The 16,800-nt window shown below is 35.1% G+C and overlaps 3 protein-coding genes across 3 annotated transcripts; 1 reads left to right on the forward strand and 2 right to left on the reverse strand.

Annotated features, from left to right (window-relative positions):
• Positions 1 to 338: 338 nt before the first annotated feature.
• LOC145592722 (uncharacterized) lies at positions 339 to 5,998 on the reverse strand. Its single transcript, XM_081649230.1, has 5 exons — positions 5,674 to 5,998; positions 5,498 to 5,564; positions 2,335 to 2,383; positions 1,073 to 1,117; positions 339 to 698 (listed from the first exon to the last, which is right to left on the reverse strand). Exons 1-5 carry the CDS (start codon positions 5,863 to 5,865, stop codon positions 632 to 634), a joined length of 420 nt encoding a protein of 139 aa, XP_081505356.1. The 5' UTR covers positions 5,866 to 5,998; the 3' UTR covers positions 339 to 631.
• A 2,379-nt stretch (positions 5,999 to 8,377) lies between these two features.
• LOC145592724 (protein N-terminal asparagine amidohydrolase-like) lies at positions 8,378 to 14,857 on the forward strand. Its single transcript, XM_081649231.1, has 11 exons — positions 8,378 to 8,519; positions 8,953 to 9,091; positions 9,915 to 10,097; positions 10,545 to 10,609; positions 10,698 to 10,797; positions 10,874 to 10,912; positions 11,003 to 11,185; positions 12,049 to 12,227; positions 12,440 to 12,559; positions 13,132 to 13,241; positions 14,386 to 14,857. Exons 2-11 carry the CDS (start codon positions 9,044 to 9,046, stop codon positions 14,403 to 14,405), a joined length of 1,047 nt encoding a protein of 348 aa, XP_081505357.1. The 5' UTR covers positions 8,378 to 8,519; positions 8,953 to 9,043; the 3' UTR covers positions 14,406 to 14,857.
• On the reverse strand, positions 14,790 to 16,669 carry LOC145590726 (uncharacterized). The gene is made up of 2 exons (XM_081647127.1): positions 16,632 to 16,669; positions 14,790 to 15,348 (listed from the first exon to the last, which is right to left on the reverse strand). The coding sequence occupies exons 1-2, from the start codon at positions 16,667 to 16,669 to the stop codon at positions 14,790 to 14,792; spliced, it is 597 nt and encodes a 198-aa protein (XP_081503253.1).
• Between the last annotated feature and the right edge of the window lie 131 nt (positions 16,670 to 16,800).

Below are 16,800 nucleotides of genomic sequence, written 5' to 3' on the forward strand. Positions count from 1 at the left end.
AAATCGCAAAGCACGCAAATCACAAAGAAAAACCCAATATTGAGCATGCAATATAATTTAAGTTCAAAATTTTAGCACAGAAACTAATATATAGAAAAACTATGTTAAGCCTAACTCCTGTCTTGAGCTAAGTAAGAGTTGCTGCATTACATATGTGTTACCCCCCTATCAGCACAATTTACATTCGATTGTCCTTTCATGAGTTTCATCCAACATATGATTGTATGCCCCTACCATAGTACCACTGTCCCATCGTTAACATGTACTAGTAAAAATACACAATATACCTACCCAAAATAAAACACATTCGAATACCAAATAGACCAGTTCACAGAGGATAGAGGAACATAAAGCATTTTCAAGTTATCATTGATAGATTCATCTAATTACAGGCAGTTAAAAGTATAGGTTAGATGTACTTAATCAGATACAAAGTCAATAACCCAAGCATAAACAGCAGGACAGTAGATTTGTAATTGCTCGCCTTCAAAAGACAGGGTGATGACTGACGATCTCTATACAGCGACACCAAATTACCTAATTCAATGTTTATGACAGTTTCAGAATAGTCAAGCAAAATGGTCCAGCTTTAGTGACCTGCATGAGTCATCAGAATGATGAAAAAGGCAGATCATGTGATTCGGAGGAGTCGGCTGGCTGCTGAGTCCAAAGCATCTACATTTCTCTTGAGGATTTTTCTGTAGTGTGATTAAGGATGCCAAATGGCCATAATACCATATAAAGAAGTAAAAAGAAGCAAAGAAGAAGGAAAAAAAAAGGGGGGGATCCCACAAGAAGTAGTTTTCAGAGAATTAGATACCTCAATTGGATTTTCTGTTTTGTTTTGGTTTTTTTTTTTTTTTTTTTTTTTTTTTTTTTTTTTTTTTTTTAATAAAAGGTAAAAAAGTTGGGAGCTAATGCGTTTGAATGTGAATACTCCCTGAACACAAGGCATTCCTCCTCATAGCGAAGAAAAATATAATGTGAGTTAGATGCACAACCCTTGGTAACAGTTTTTAAGAAATGAGCCAAAACAGATCATATTAGTGAATGTCCCTAACAGCAAGGATACAAATGAGCTGCTAAATCATCAATGCCTTTCATCTCATCATTTAACCTGCAAGACGTACATGAGAAAGGAAACATCACAAATCGGTGATCAATCTAATTCTTCAGTAGACCAGATTACAGCAGAACTAAGCAACTGAAAATTTGCCAAAACCTAATCAGAAATGAGACGGGAAAGCTATCAGACTGAAATCACAGGTTACTATGTCATGAAAAAGTAACATAAAAGTGCTTGCTTGAACTCCTTAATCACATAAGTGAGGTCGGCTACATGAACCAACACAAGAACTTCCCAGAAGGTCACCTATCCTAGCAGTAGTCTCAATCATTGTGGCTCATGTCATGTATTGTGACAAAGTTTTACACTGGCTGTCATTGACCTACCGTAATATAAAAGTGACATCTAGAATAAAATTGTACAAGTTTTCTATTCATAACCTAATGCAGCAAGGTCAAACAACACATTGGGATTGTAAAAATGTGTGCTGCAAGGCCAAACATTATAATCAAGTACGAATCTTCAGGAGTGGTGAGGGGAGGAGGGTGTGTACAGCAAGGTCAAACGGCACATCAGAAATCAAAAAGAGCAGCATAAAAGAAAAGGTGTGGACAACAAGATCAAAGGGCACATCAACCATAAAAGGTCTATTTTATGGCTATTTCAAAATTTCTGTTGTAGCAGTAGGCAAGAGATTCAAGAGATGATTCTAATCACCAACTTGATATTGTGGGGATCCTATTAAGTGACATGAATTCTTCATTGAATTACCAAAACCAAACCCACCCATTACTTACCATTGTTGATGCAAGCATGGGATGCTAATATAATTGTTTAGTTGTTCACAATTGTTCATATGGTTGGCAAGAATAATCATTATTCATGATAAATCATCTCACTTTCCCCTATATACCCCATACCCCCTTTAGTCCCTCCCCCTTTTTTTTGTTTACCCATTTCCCTCTTTTTAAAAAAATAAGTTGCATAAATAAGTATTAATATTTAAGAACAAAAAAACATAAAATTGATAAACACAAACCACCCTTCCCACAACCACCTAGACCCATTTTCAACTCATAACATGAACATGCCCGAACTCCGAATAATAGCACACTGGGACCCCAGGAGCTCCCCAAATAAGGAAATTGACATTGACTAATATTCTAGAACAACTAGACTCGTATCTGCAAAAAGGAAATCAGCAATTGCAGTTGATGCACAGACATGGATTTCAAACGGGAGTTTTAGCCTAGACATAAGATACATACCTGATACATGAATGTATAAAATGATTCCCTCTTGTTGCTGCATCAATTGCTGCAAAGTGCAGATAATGACAGTTATGATTGGGTTATATGCAGTCACAACTAAAGGTTAAAACTTAAAACCTCTTTTGGTGATTTCCTTTCATGTGTTTTGGAAGAACAGAAGTATAACCAAGGAAAGCATCCCAAATAAACGAGATATAAACATAGTCTAAGTAACTACATCTAGACCAAAATGTACATCATCAAGCTTTGTATTCTTCATGCATCAGTTTTTACCACAAGCTACAATCTCACAGATGACAACAAACTCCTAAACCATACTCCTTTCTACAATTCTACCACATAATACCATAAACTACAGCACCAAGCCACCCAATAAACTCGTGAGCCCTTTTGGAACTTCTGAGAATTGCAAGCTGTAGTATGTAGCTATTGTGACCCTAAAATTCCTGTGTGTGCAAAGGTTTAGATGCAGAATTTAACTGGTTTAATCAGCATCATAAAACATGGTTTGTAATTTGCAGGTTCTAGATTCTACAGAGAGGATGGAAGAGTGGAGAAAAAAGACGAGACAGAGGAGAGGAAATGATCTTTCAAAATGTGTTACTGTAACTCTGTCAGGAGAAGGAAAAAAGAAAAAAGGAAAAAAAAAAAAAAAGTCCTTTATACAACACTTAACAGAAATCCTCATCCCAAATCTGAGTTAAAGTGTAGTTCTGTGCAAAGAGATGCTAACAAACTCAACAAAAAATGACATTTGGACAGATGTAATTTGTCTATTTATGTAAAGCAGGATCTTCTTTCATCAAAAGCAATCCACTTATCTCATTTGAAAGGAATTTGAGTAATGCTAAGAGCATTAAATTCAAAAATTATTTGGAGTATAGGACAGAATACTATAGTTTACCTACTGTTGGACTAGCAAGATATGAGACTTCCTCCAAGCTAGTAAACATCCAAGCAACAAATTTTCTAAAAGTGAGGGCAGGAAGGCCAACCTATAGCCTAAAATGAAGAAGAAGACTTCATAAGGATATGCCGTAAAGCCCGTAATACCTTGAGATACTTAAGGACATGACAATTGTTGTAAAATGAGGAGCCTACATGAAGTTAGTTGTTCCACTGTAAAGATAAATCTTGTCTAGCATGGCTGCATGGGTAAGGAATATAATTTCGAATAAGCAACCTACAAAAAAAAAGGCTTAGGAAAGTGAGCCTATGGCAATTTCTTTGCAGACCGACAACAAGACCCAAATCAGAGCACAATCCTCTCAATCTAAACCAATCCAGAAGCACAGGGCGTGATGTAAAGAGCCCAGGTATTTGAGTTATGCATATTAGTAGACTGTAAGTACCTAACAAACATATATATCAGCAACGACAGACAAACATTGTCTGTTTGGTATAACAAGGAATAAATATTGAAAAACTGAGACACCGGGTATGCTATAGATAGAATAAGGGAAGCTTGGCATAACATAGGGTGAGGCCTGCTATAGATCATTATGTAAAGACTCTTTTAGCTTGTATACAGTGGATTAATGCAAGGAATCAATATTTGGGGGAAGGGCATATTAGTCATAGTCTATTAGTAGTAACTTGGGGGATAAGCTAGAGATTTGTTAAGAGGGATTTTCTATAGATAGACCTCATTAGGAAGAATTAAGATATGTTGAATATTGTGAGGTTAGTTATTGGGAGAGAGTGAGCCTCTCGAAAGCTCATATTAAGAGAGCATCCACCTCTCGAAAGTGGAATTATCAATGCTAATTCCTAGCAATTAAGTGGGGATAGCCGTATAAGGAGGTATTTTTATGTTTACCTCTTCAGAAAGATTTTTGTGCAGAAAGACATTATTAACCTTAAGTTAGAGCAGATCCCAAACAATCGGATAGAAGATTATGATAAAATCTATGCCAGCTTTTTAGATATACCCTTCGAAACTATTTATCCCTTATTCTTTCAAGGTTCTAAGTCTTTCTAACAGACCTATCACGGCTATCAGCGTTAGCATTGAATCACTTATTCTAGCTGAAAGCACCAGACAATGGAAGAGCAATAAACATTGTATTTTCTTAAATCAGAGAAGGCAAAGTAGTAGAAGGTGTACAAAAAGAGACATATAATGACAGAAAGAGATAAATCAAAGGAAGAATTGTACTAAATTGAGTGGTGCTATTTCCAATACTAAACGCCTTATGTGCTTTCTTACAAAAAGAATAACCGAGAAACACACCAAAAACGTATCTCTCCAAGATCAATGAGTTGAGATGCAAAAGAGATATTTTAAACATCTTAGCTTTCTATAGGTTAGCATTCTGCCTCACAGGACTTCGTAGGGTGAAAAACCATTCAAAATTTCTTGCAAATCCGTCTCTATAAGAATCTTACATTACTAAGCTTAGCTCCAAGACATAAAGTTTGTTGTATAATTGCTTCGGTAGATAAATGTTGTCTACACTCTTACTTGAAATGCTTAAGCCATCCAGTTCAATAAAAGACCTAACAATCTAGACTGTGCCAGTCAAATTGAGTTTCAACCATTAATTTTAAAAACTAGATGAAAAAGAGGCATTGCCCTTATGGCTCGTTTGGTAGCCAGTATTATATGGCAGTAATGGGAATGAACTTTTAGTGCAATTCGGCAAAGGAAAGTAACATATGATGTCCATGGGAATGTCATTTCATTCCAAAACTTATGTTTCATAAAATTGCATTCAAATCCAATACCACTTCACAAATGGCAATGGATATCAATTATTCCCAGATACGAACTAGGCCGTTAGAGCATGATTCTTTGTATATCACTGTTCTTACAATTTTACAGTACAGATTTATTCCTATTACCTCCATTTATTAATTATAACCGGATACCAAATGGGCCATTAGAGCTAACCAAATATATCCCAATATATAAACCATAACACATCAATAACAATTGTATATCTGTGAGTTATTTCAACCCCAAATCTCCTTTTACTTTAATTTGAAATATGTTTGAGATGATATCTACCTTGCACAATCGTTGCTAACAATTGATTGGAAATTACAAATTACACAAAACCAATTACATCAATATTACTTCACACGATTGGCAATAAAAAGAAAATGAACAATTGATCTTAAAATGAAAGTCCCAGAGAATTTACTGTAGAAAATATACCTGACTCTTGAAGCTTGCCGGCAGCATCACTAAAGCATTGGATATGATCAACAGAAGTGTTGGTAATCTAATCATCAAATCCAAAAACCCCAGAAAAAATGAAGTTAATTAACAAAACCCAGATTAATTAAACAATTCCCAATTAAAAAAGGAATGATTTTGATCAATGGGTGTACCTCTGAGAGTGCTAATCGGAGAGAAGCGAAGAGAGAGGTGTAGCTCTCAGCAATGGCGAGGGAATCTCTCTCAACTACTTCAAGGGCTTTGAAGAGGTCTTCTTGGTTGAAGGTTTTTGAAGCTTCCATGGCTTCTTTATCCTCCGTTGATGAATTATCGATTGAAGCTTCCTTGGCTTCGTTATCTTCCATGTCTTGTACTTTCAAATTGTTTTTCAACTTTTGGAGTTCTGAATTCTGATACCTTTTGCACTTTCCCTACAATCGACTTATCGAGTGATTCGAGCCTTTACAAATCGAGGGTGTTTGGTTAGAGGGATAGAAGAGGGAGGAAAGGATAAAAAAGGAGGGATTTAAGAAGTTTTTTGTTTGTTCAGAGAGATGGGGATTAGGAAGGGGAGTTAGGAGGGGGTTAAAATATGGAGTTATCCCTCTAAATTAATAACTAAGGGGGTTGGTATAGTGATATAAGGGATGGGGATTAAATTTAATGGATAAAAGACATTTTTACCTTTAATGAAAGAGAAAGAAGAAAAGAGTGAAGAAAGGATAGTAAGGATAATTTTGTATTTTTATTAGTTATTCCAATTTAATTTCAACCCATACCAAATAATGGAATACACTATTTTTATCCTTGTCCCATCTATTAATTCCGCTCTTCTTATCCTACGTCCTTATCCCATTTAAACTCATCCCTCCTATCAAACGCCCCGATTGAAAATAGGGTCAAGTTAAATTGGGCATGAGCCGAATCGTGTAGACTCATCCGCTCATGTGTAGGTTAGAGTGCGTCATATTCAACTAATCCAAGTATACTAAACTCTAAAATATGTTAAGGAATAATCGGGTCTGTTAGGCTCATTTTAATTTAGGCGAAATTGGTCTCAACAACACGAACTTTTAACAAGGTACTAGTAGCAGCATGAACTTTAACTAGTAGGTATAACAACACAAATTTCTTTATTAGGTGCACAAAATATCATAAATGAAGCTTGATACCAAAAAAAATGTTAAAGACATGGTATCTAATATTATATTATATTATTATAAAAAATCGTCTAGTATTGCGTGCCTTGATTTTTATGCGGGAAAAAATTATCGAACGAAGTTTTGGAGGTTAGTTTAGTCAAATTTGAGATCAAATTTAGCAAAAAAATTACAAAAAACATCGATTTGCGTGTTATAAAAATGTCTCGGTTAAGGTCTTGGGTTAATTTGGACCTTGAGGACTAAATATGATATCAAAATTTGCAAAAAGTAAATAAAATATTAATATTCGATAAAATATCCGATCTTAGGTTTTATTTATGATATTTTGTGCACTTAATAATGAAGTTGGTGTTGTTAAGGCTATTAGTCAAAATTCATGCTGCTATATGCACCTTGTTAAAAGTTTGTGTTGTTGAGGCTAATTTTGCCTTTAATTTATTGTAGTAACATTTAGTGCTAGCATATCTTTTCATATTTGTGATTTAAGTGATTACAAATGAGTGCGATGAAATGTAAACTAACTTGTTATGTTTGTGTTAGACTCATTTCATAATTGAAAATGATGTCCATTTATAACTATGACCCACGTGTCTCTTGTGTCATGTGTAGGCTTAGGATGGTTTTGTGTCAAGGTGGGTCAAATTCGTGTTATATTTAAGTGACTTTCAGCCTATGCTTAACTTCTAGGGTCAAGTAAGGTTATCCGTTACACACTTGGATGCATTTACCTCACCAGTTCTTGAATCTTACATATTCTTAGGGACTGTTCTCTTCAGCTTATTTTCAATTCAGTTCAATCCAGCTCCAATCAGTTCAGTTCAGTTCAATTCCTAATTTCCTTCTCTCATAAACTATTCAGTTCAGTTCCAATCAATTCAGCTCAGTTCAGTTCAGCTCAACTTAGTAAATCAGAACAGGCCCTTAGTTTCTTACTACGTTTTGCAATTTGCAAATGACAGGCCCTTAGTTTCTTACTACGTTTTGCAATTTGCAAATGAGCTTTAAGGATATTTTTATTTAAATTTTTTTAAGGGTTTACCTTGCCTTAGACTTCTTTTAATTTTGAAAGCTACGTACACCATATAAATGATCAATGCAAAATTCCTAAACCTCTAAAATATGATTTTAAAGTTTAAACAGATAAGTTTACTATGAATATAAGGGTTAAAGAATTTGTCAAATATCAAACTCGTGACCTCACCAACTCTATTATTTGATTACTCTGTTTCCAAGTTCTTAAATATTCCATAATTTCACATTTTGCACTATTCAAATGCTTTATTTTGTCCTTGAAAAAAAAATGCTTTATTTTGTTGTTGAGTTGTTGACCTTATTTATTTATATTTATTTTATTATTATTATTATTACTGTGAGAACAAAGAAAGAAAGACACAAGCAACAATTTAAAAAGATCAAAAAAGACACTCCCAAGCACGATTCTTTTCCAGCCAACCAGTGTGCAGGAGAACCCATTTGTGAGGAACCTTAAGAATTTTATAAGCTGTAAAGGTAGACAAAAGAACCCGAATTTCCTGAAGTAACCAGTATAGAGAAATCTCGTCCCTCTATTGTTGGGCTTACATCAGATATAGAGGCTCACAGTCCGAGTAAATAAGAATTTTAGAAAACCACGAGAAAAGACATTGCGTGCTTCTCTAACCTTGTTGTAAACTCGTAAATGTCAACTATTTTGGTTTAATGTGGTTGACTAAAGTTAGGCTTCAAACTTTCAAACGAAAACCGAATTTTCGTGAAAACGCCAAACTGCCAATTGCTATCCCTGTGACTCCCAGATTGCCTAAACAGACGTCGCACCACCAGTCCACCACCGTATTCTCGCCGGAATTCAGTCAATTGTAAGCAGCTCTTCACTTTCTTCCTTTTCGTGTTAGTGATCGGTGTCTACCCTTAATTGACCTAGCCTTCTCAACCGCCGGAACCCTATCGACGCTTGTACAATCAACAGTACTTAAAAACTAGACTAGCCTACCCTTAATTGATCAAATTGGGGTTATGTACATTGTTTTACTATATTGTTTTGATTTTCCTTTTTATTATTGAAAGAGTAGAATTGCTGAATATTTTTCGCTCTTAATTTTCATTTATTTGAACTTAAGTGAACTTATTTTGATCGTAAATTGACTACGAATGGATTTTTCCTGAAATAAGTGTTAATGGATTGAGCACAACATACTGATAGCCTAAGAAAGGCTTTGATTTTGCTTGTCATTAGATCTTTGGGATTAAGGCTTTGATTGTTGTCGTAAATGGAATTTGTTCATTTTGCAGGTGCCTCTTGCTGAATACTTTCAGCCTTCAGTTCACCTCTTAGCTCACCTTTATTCGAGTTCAGCTGCTGTTAAGCAGCTATTTAGCAATAATGATATTTGTTGGCGGGGTTTTGTTTGACCGCAATTCCATCAATCAGGTACCTTATGTGTTATAATCCTGCTATCATACATGTTTAGCAAATGTACAATACATCATCATTCTTTTCGTGCTCAGATGTTAGTGCTTAGAGTGTCAAAATGAAAGATAAACTGTTTTACACACGAAAGCATGGTAGGGCGGGGAAGTCTGGGAATTCAGGGTTCTAGAAACATGGATCATTGTCTAGACAATATTACTTCCACTGCAGAAACTATATATTTTTGTTAAAATTGATCTGCCTTAATTTTAGAAACTGCTTCATTTTTTTCCTTCTTTATATCTCCTTGCCATTTTGGGGGCAAATAGAGCACTTATTGATGTTGAGCTATTACTTTTTCTATGTTGGTTTGGGGTATAATAGTTAACTACGTGTTACTGTTTGAAACCCATTGTAAATCCACTTGTAAGTGTCCCACATCGGAGAAAAAGGGGAGATGGTTCCACTTTATAAAGTAGAGAGTTACTCCTACTATCGCCTATTGGTTTTAGTATGGAACCTCCTTTGGCCTTATTTGTGGACCAAACCTCTCCTCCTCCTTGTTTGGTTTGCCCAGGCCCAATTCAATAATTCATGTTATCTCAAAATATAACAGTTACTGCCCTCCTAGGAGGTCATTGTTATGCTATTCTGCTTTATACTTCTATAAGGATAATGTCCCATCATCTTATAGTCTTATGTTTACTTTATCTTTTCCTAAATACTCTATTTTTCTCTCTATTTGAGCAGAATGATGTAACTATCTGTAATATTCAAGTCATTCTATTAGCTAGATTATATGGCTTTTCTCATAGTGTTCTTGAAAATTTCATATATTTGATAGGGAATTTGTGATCTTGTTGTTCTGATGACGCACCCTGTTCTTGTCTCTGCTTCACTCTCTTTCAAAGCAATCCCTGTGAAGAAGTTTTCGACTTCTGATGCATCTTCAGATGAACTCACAAAGAGCAAGCATGTTTATTTGTTTCAAAGAGAATATGCTACAGTGGACCCTATGCTTGTGGATGTAGGTCAACATAATACTTTATTTTGAGTCATATATTTACACATGTCTTTATAAAATTATTCAGTTTTTGCTCTTTTTCCTTTTTCTTCTTCTTTATGTGACTATGAATGGGTATTTTTATGTGAATTGCATTTGTAATTGTATACATAATTTTATTGGATCTAGATAACTGGGATTAGTGAAGTGGTATCATAAAATTTGTGAAGAGGCTTAAGACTCTAAGTGGGTTGCATATGAAGGAAATGTCTTATTAGCTTGCAACTGTGTAGACTTCCTTATGGAAATAGATCTGTAAAGGTGGTGATGGTCATTTGTATCATTATATGTAAAACTCTCAATTATGCTTTCTTAACGCTTGTACATCTATCTATGATTTTCCATTGTCTGCTAACTTTGCTTAACTTAAATTTATTATGTTTTGTTGCTTTATTTTATCTTTAACAAAAGTTTATTGGCACGGACGAAGCGACTACTTGTGTGGGCATTGTAATTAGGAACCGGAACAATGGAATGTAAGTTCCATTGGTTTAAGGTTCAGCTAACACGGAACTCTCTTAGATATCTATATTCTGTTTATCTTATTTACTTGGCCCTCTTCAGGACTTCAGTTGCTCACTTGGATTCTCCAAATATTGTAGACCTTGGCCTGTCTCAAATGCTGTCAAAATTAGGAGATTGTGGACATGATACTGAGCTGGATGTAAGTTTAGTGTTTAGTTTACCTTTGTGTATTCTAACTTAGACAAGTTTTGACAGTTATAAGGCACATTTTGCAGGTGCATCTTATTGGAGGGTTTGAAGATAACATAGATAAAGTCTGAGTAACTTCTTAACTCTTTTGTTGTTTTACTTCTCTCTCTATCCAGCTCAAAAATGATTATATTTTTGCAATTTTTTTAATGCAGCATACTGAACAAACTGGAGGCAGGTCAGAGCAGAAGGACCATTCTTTTCCCCTGTGTGCAAAAATTATTGAAGCCTTGGGAAAGAGTGTGGTGAAGTTTCATATCCAAACTCTATTTGTTCTTGGCCACAATACCAGAAAAGATACTGCCGGGAATGCACTTCCGATATTCAGTGGTGTGCTGGTGAGCAATGAGACTTTAAATTGTTTTGGTTTATCCTCTATATATTTCATGATTGCATCACATATTTACAATATTCCGAATTGCAAGTCATATTAAAATTACCACCAGTGCAAAATTTAGAGATATACTACCTCTTTTTCAATGTAGTTGCAACATTGTGTCATTGTGACTTTTTCACTTTGTCTAAACACAACTTTGACAATATGTTTTTGTATATATTTTGAAAATACACGTTAAAACTAATCCAACAACATTTTACATATTAGTATTAAAATTTTATATATAAGTAAACAAATGTAATGAAAGTTGATAAATGAATAGTGTAATAAGTTAAAACAATGCATGTATTGTGAAATGGAGGCAGAATGTACCTAATACCTATGTACTCTGTATTAAGAAGTTACTGTTTTGAGAATCTAATATTTTAATTTAGTAAGGCTTGAATTTGCAAATTTATGTTTAGCTTTGCAAACCATAATATTGGTACCTAAACATCTTAATTAGGCTTCACAGGCAATTAAAATCTAATTAAAGCTCCGAGTGTGATGAGGTTTCATATCCAACCTTTATTTGTCCTTAGCCACAATACTAATAAGGAATGCACTTCGGTAATTGGCAGCATCCTGGTGAGCATTGAATCTTCGCGTTGATTTGGTTCATCCGCTGGTGAGCAGTGAGCCACTACTTATGATTTTGTGCTATGTGTCCTACGATAGAATATCGATTCCTATCGGTATCCATATTGCCTGCTTTCAATATGATTAAGTAGGTTGGATGTACCTCAAAATAGCTTAAATAATATGCTTTTAGACTGCTTTTTATTTATTTCCTATTTATTTATCTCATAATCTGTTTCATTTCAGGTAGAAACTAGAACAGGAAATGTCATCCCAGCCACATTTGATCAGACCACAAGATGCCCAGATGAAATTGTTAGGAGAATCCGCATCTCTGGTTCTTTTATGGATGCTCGTTGGAGAAATAAGTTACTTGAGACATATGACACTCAAACTGACCGGTTCATAATTGCCCCATGCTCTTGGTAAAAGTTTTTTTGTAGCTATTCTATCTGCTAGTGGCCATCCAAGATTTTCTTTAAGATTAAGATTACCTTATATGCCTTAAAAGTTATTATGGCTTCTTATATGTAGGTTTATTGTCTATTAGTATATTTAATGCTCTCAAATGATTTAAGTTTCTTTTTAGGCTCATTGCTGTTTTGTGATGTGGATCATGTGATTATGACTGTTGCAGGAGTTCACACCTTGTACACATGGCTTCTTTCCTACAGCAGTTACCTGATTCAGAAGTTCTTCGTACTTGTTCTACTTCACCTTTTGCTGAGGCCCCAGACTTTGTGCATAATCAAAGAAGGTTTGAGTTGTCTAGACACATGTCATCAGCAGTTGCTTTTAAATTCACATTTGTATGTGCTTTCTCACTCCCTTTCTGTCAATGATCACTGATCAGCAGATGAAAAGGTGATAATGTGATACAAAGGGTGCTTGAATATTTAAAACAGATGGCAGATGCATTGCTGTAGTCTAGTAGAGTGGATTATTTTGGCTATCTAGAGATGGGATGAAGTAGAAAATTGAAGCGATATTTTTGTTCTACTGGTGTTCATAAATCATCACTCTTCCTTTTCTTGCTCTTACTGATATTTTTTGACGTAGACTTTCGGCCTCTCTCGTGGTCAACCTGTTTTTGTAAAGTTATTTACAATTTACATCTTAAATTCCGCCTATTACTCTATTGTGGAATCTTCATTGGGTTTTGGTTAGTATTATATAGTCATCTAGATCAGTTAAGCTTAAGCATGCCTGAACTTCTGTCTAAGCTGTTAATTTAGGCGGTACGATAATTGTGTGCGACAAATGCTATTTTTTTAATTCTTTTGTTTGATGTGCCAATATTTATTTCAACTCCCTTTGTGTTACCTTCAGGCAGTGGGATTATTTGATTCAACATCCAAATTGGAAGGAAACTTTCCAAATGGGAGAACCACGCATATTTACAAGGAGTGCTAGTGGAGGATGGATAATGGTTGAGCAAGGTAGTGTTTTTCTTCCTCATCTACTTCAGGTTTTTTTCCCCTGAGTTAAATTATTTTTTAACTTGTCTAGGATGAAAGTCTATGCTATTATGCTGAAAAGGCATCTCATATGAGTTTTGATTATATGATGCATATGATTAGTATTCATGAAATTTAGTGTTGTTTTTCTGTGCTCTGGTTTGTATTTATAGCATACTCCAATAGTCCAATGTACTCTTTGATAACTTTCCAGTCCAATAGTCCAATTGTTAAGCAGACCAAGTTAGATTTGTCTGTGATAGTTAGTGTGACATTAACCGATCTTTAGGCTTCAACCATCAACTTAAGCTTTTGGCTGAGTTTGTTTTCTATGGAACTAAGAGTTAGCGTGACATTGAGGTTGCGGGTTCAAATCTCATCAACCCCTCCTTTCAACGCGTTGGGTATGGGGAGTTGCATCCGCATTATAAGCCCAATGGGTGTGAGCTTGTGAGGGAGCGTGATATAATTTTGTTAGTCAGATGAATGACTGTTGTGTGCTTATCCAGACTTAATAGGATTTTCAACTAAACTAGATGACTAATGAGAGGGTTAGTCATTGAGCATTAATTCTCTCATTTACATCAAATACTGGGATCAACTCTTGTTTGGACTCTATTACCTAATTTTTCTAGTTTGATGTCTTCGATTGTAATTGCGTAGCTTTGTCTTAAATGTCTGCGATCTTAGCCTCTTAGTTCATGTAACTTTGATATCTAGTAAAGCTTGCTTCTATTTGAACAAGTCCTAAGAGATAATTTGTAGCATTACATGATGCTCTCTATCTTGATGGCAGAGCCTTTTTCCCTTGCTTTACTGTTTAAGATACAAAGTATTTAGTTTTGTTGAGTAGTCTCCTCTATGGCTCTATCTATAATTGATTGGTAAATTTCAACATCTCCCCGTTCTGTTGGTCGCCTAGATATGCTTTTGCACATCAGGATTATTTTCTGATATTTTTGTCTAGTTTCTGTCACTGTATGTTCATCTGCTAAATAATTCTCATGTCCGATTTTAGTTTTTATTGGTTAACTCGTGTCTCTGGTATAAAATCTTCTCAATATCTAAAGCATATTTCTATTTCCTTTGATGCGACATTGAAGTGATTTTTTATGCAATATTTCAGCACACGTGGCAGCCGACTGATATTTTCGGCGCTCACATAGATAGTCTTTGACAAGTTGAGCGATTTTATTCCAACATTGTTGATTTGACTCATTTGACAACGTTGTGGCTCTTGGAGTTTGCCTGCTTTTTTCTGTATGGAATGCTGCATACTGTGAGTGAGTGAGTGAGTGAGGACTTTTACAAAAAAATCCACTACAACGTCTGTCCATTTAAACTTTTAAACCTACTATGTGTAAAGTTTGTATACCATCGTATGATCCTAAGTATATCTGGGTAAAGTTTTTTACAGGTAGTACTCTGTTAGGATAATATTGTACTGTTGAGATGCTTTGTTTCTTTTTCTCAATTTGCATCACTTTTTTTTTTTTTTTTTTTGAAGAAACCGTTAGTAGGGCAATTATATTAAAGTAAATCAATCTCCGCCAAAGTTAGAAAGCTTTGGGGGAAATTGTCAAACCAAACATGATAAGTTTCGTTAGCACAATATCTAGCAACTAAATGTGCTAACGTATTACCCGACCTACGAACATGACTACATTTAAAAGAAGTAAAGCAATCCTTTATCCGTCTGATATCCTCATAGAATAGCATCAAGGTAGAGTAGCCTTTATCCTCCCTGTTAATAGCAGTCACCACATTATATGCATCGCATTCAAGCTCAATTCTCTCATATCCCAGCTGCTTGGCCATTTGCACACCCATTCTTGCTGCTGCTACCTCAGCTTGTTCAACACCCCACCGAGCTTTTAACCTTCTTACAGCCGCAGCCACAATGCACCCTGCATCATCCCTTATCACCACGCCCAACCCAATCTGGTTTCCCGCAGCCACATTAGCATCAGAATTTATTCTGATCACACCAGAAGATGGCAGCCTCCACTCCCCATCAAGCACCCCACCAGCAGACCCAGAAGGTCTGAACACTTTGGCCGCATAATCCAAAGTAAAATCTTGATGATTCCTTTAATGTGTATTTACACAATATCAACATTGATAATTTATAATGTTAACAGTTGAATTTATTATATATTGACAAGTGTTAAAAAAAAATGTAATAACTATATAAAATGAAGGACTCTGTATTATAATTATTTTTCAGTATTTTAGGTTTGAAGATATATTATTTGTCAAACTTTGGAAAGGTGTAGATTCAAATTTTCATGTGATTATTATGATTATTATTATTATGATTTATTTATTTTTTTTTATTTATTTTGAGTGGAGAATATTATTTCTAATATATGCTCATACACAAATTTTTGTATGTGGCTGGCCACACGGTGTGGCTAGCCATAATTTTTATTATTTTTTTTTAAATACCACAAGTCTTCTCTCTCCTCTTTTCTTAGCTTCTTCTCCAATCCAAACCACACATCACCAACAACCATATCTTTACTCCACCCATTTTCTTAGCTTCTTCTCCAAGCTAAATTACATATCACCAACAACCATATCTTTACTCCACCCATTTTCTCTCTCCTCTTTGCCAAATTGCTGCATTTAAAGGCCAAAATTGTAGAAATTAGGTGCCTGTGGAAAATTGCGATTAATTAACCTTAAGATCATCAACAACATTTAAAGTAGTGAAATCGATGAGAACTGGAGAAACGTGAGCTCGTTTTATTTGTGGAATCTTCGATCGAACATTTTTCGTCAAAATTTCAGCAACAGAAACAACAATAGTAATGTGAGTAGATTGTAGAGTATTTGTAGGGTACGACTGGTTTGGTCATGGGTTACTTTTAGGGTGTTACTGATTTGGTCAGGGGTTACTTGTAGGGTGTTACTGGTTTGGCATAGGGCCTACAAGGTACCCTTGAATAAGAAACTCATACAAGTAACCCTTGAATAAGTAACTCATACAAGTAACCCTTGAATAAGTAACTCATACAAGTAACCCTTGAATAAGTAACTCATACAAGTAACCCTTGAATAAGTAACTCATACAAGTAACTCCTGAAGTAACCCCTGAATAAGTAACTCATACAAGTAACCCTTGATAACCCATACAAATAACCTCTGAATAAGTAATCCACACAAGTAACCCCTGAAAAAAAAAATACAAGTAACCCCTGAATAAGTAATCCATACAAGTAACCCCTGAAAAAAAAATATTAAGTAACCCCTGAAAAAAAAAAAATACAAGTAACCCCTGAAAAATACAAGTAACCTTGACAAATCCAGTAACCCCGTTATACGCGTGTCAGCGTCCGTTATTTTTGCTGACTTGGCAGCAGGCCATACCGTGTAGCCTGCTGCACCAAAAAGGCTCTGATATTCATATAGTTAAGAAAATATTGAAGAATGTATTAGCTTAACTTATCAAAATAACTAGCATGTCATAAGGACTCATTAGTCAATATATATTTACATTCCTAATCTGCCATGCTAGGAATAAATAGATTATCTAATT

Source organism: Chenopodium album, chromosome 18 (genome assembly GCF_948465745.1).
Source record: "Chenopodium album chromosome 18, dcCheAlbu1.1, whole genome shotgun sequence".
NCBI lineage: Eukaryota > Viridiplantae > Streptophyta > Magnoliopsida > Caryophyllales > Amaranthaceae > Chenopodium > Chenopodium album.

Excerpts from the sequence above, each read along its gene's own strand:
- LOC145592724 (XM_081649231.1), top strand. The coding sequence starts at position 9,044 with ATGATATTTGTTGGCGGGGTTTTGTTTGACCGCAATTCCATCAATCAG. Across the intron at positions 10,913-11,002 it reads TTGAAGATAACATAGATAAA|CATACTGAACAAACTGGAGG; the intron begins GTCTGAGTAACT and ends TTTTTAATGCAG. Across the intron at positions 12,228-12,439 it reads ATAATTGCCCCATGCTCTTG|GAGTTCACACCTTGTACACA; the intron begins GTAAAAGTTTTT and ends TGACTGTTGCAG.
- LOC145590726 (XM_081647127.1), bottom strand. The coding sequence starts at position 16,669 with ATGAATATCAGAGCCTTTTTGGTGCAGCAGGCTACACG. Across the intron at positions 15,349-16,631 it reads TTGGTGCAGCAGGCTACACG|GAATCATCAAGATTTTACTT; the intron begins GTATGGCCTGCT and ends TACACATTAAAG.
- LOC145592722 (XM_081649230.1), bottom strand. The coding sequence starts at position 5,865 with ATGGAAGATAACGAAGCCAAGGAAGCTTCAATCGATAATTCATCAACG. Across the intron at positions 2,384-5,497 it reads CGGCAAGCTTCAAGAGTCAG|CAATTGATGCAGCAACAAGA; the intron begins GTATATTTTCTA and ends TGCACTTTGCAG. Across the intron at positions 1,118-2,334 it reads TTTATACATTCATGTATCAG|GTTAAATGATGAGATGAAAG; the intron begins GTATGTATCTTA and ends TACGTCTTGCAG.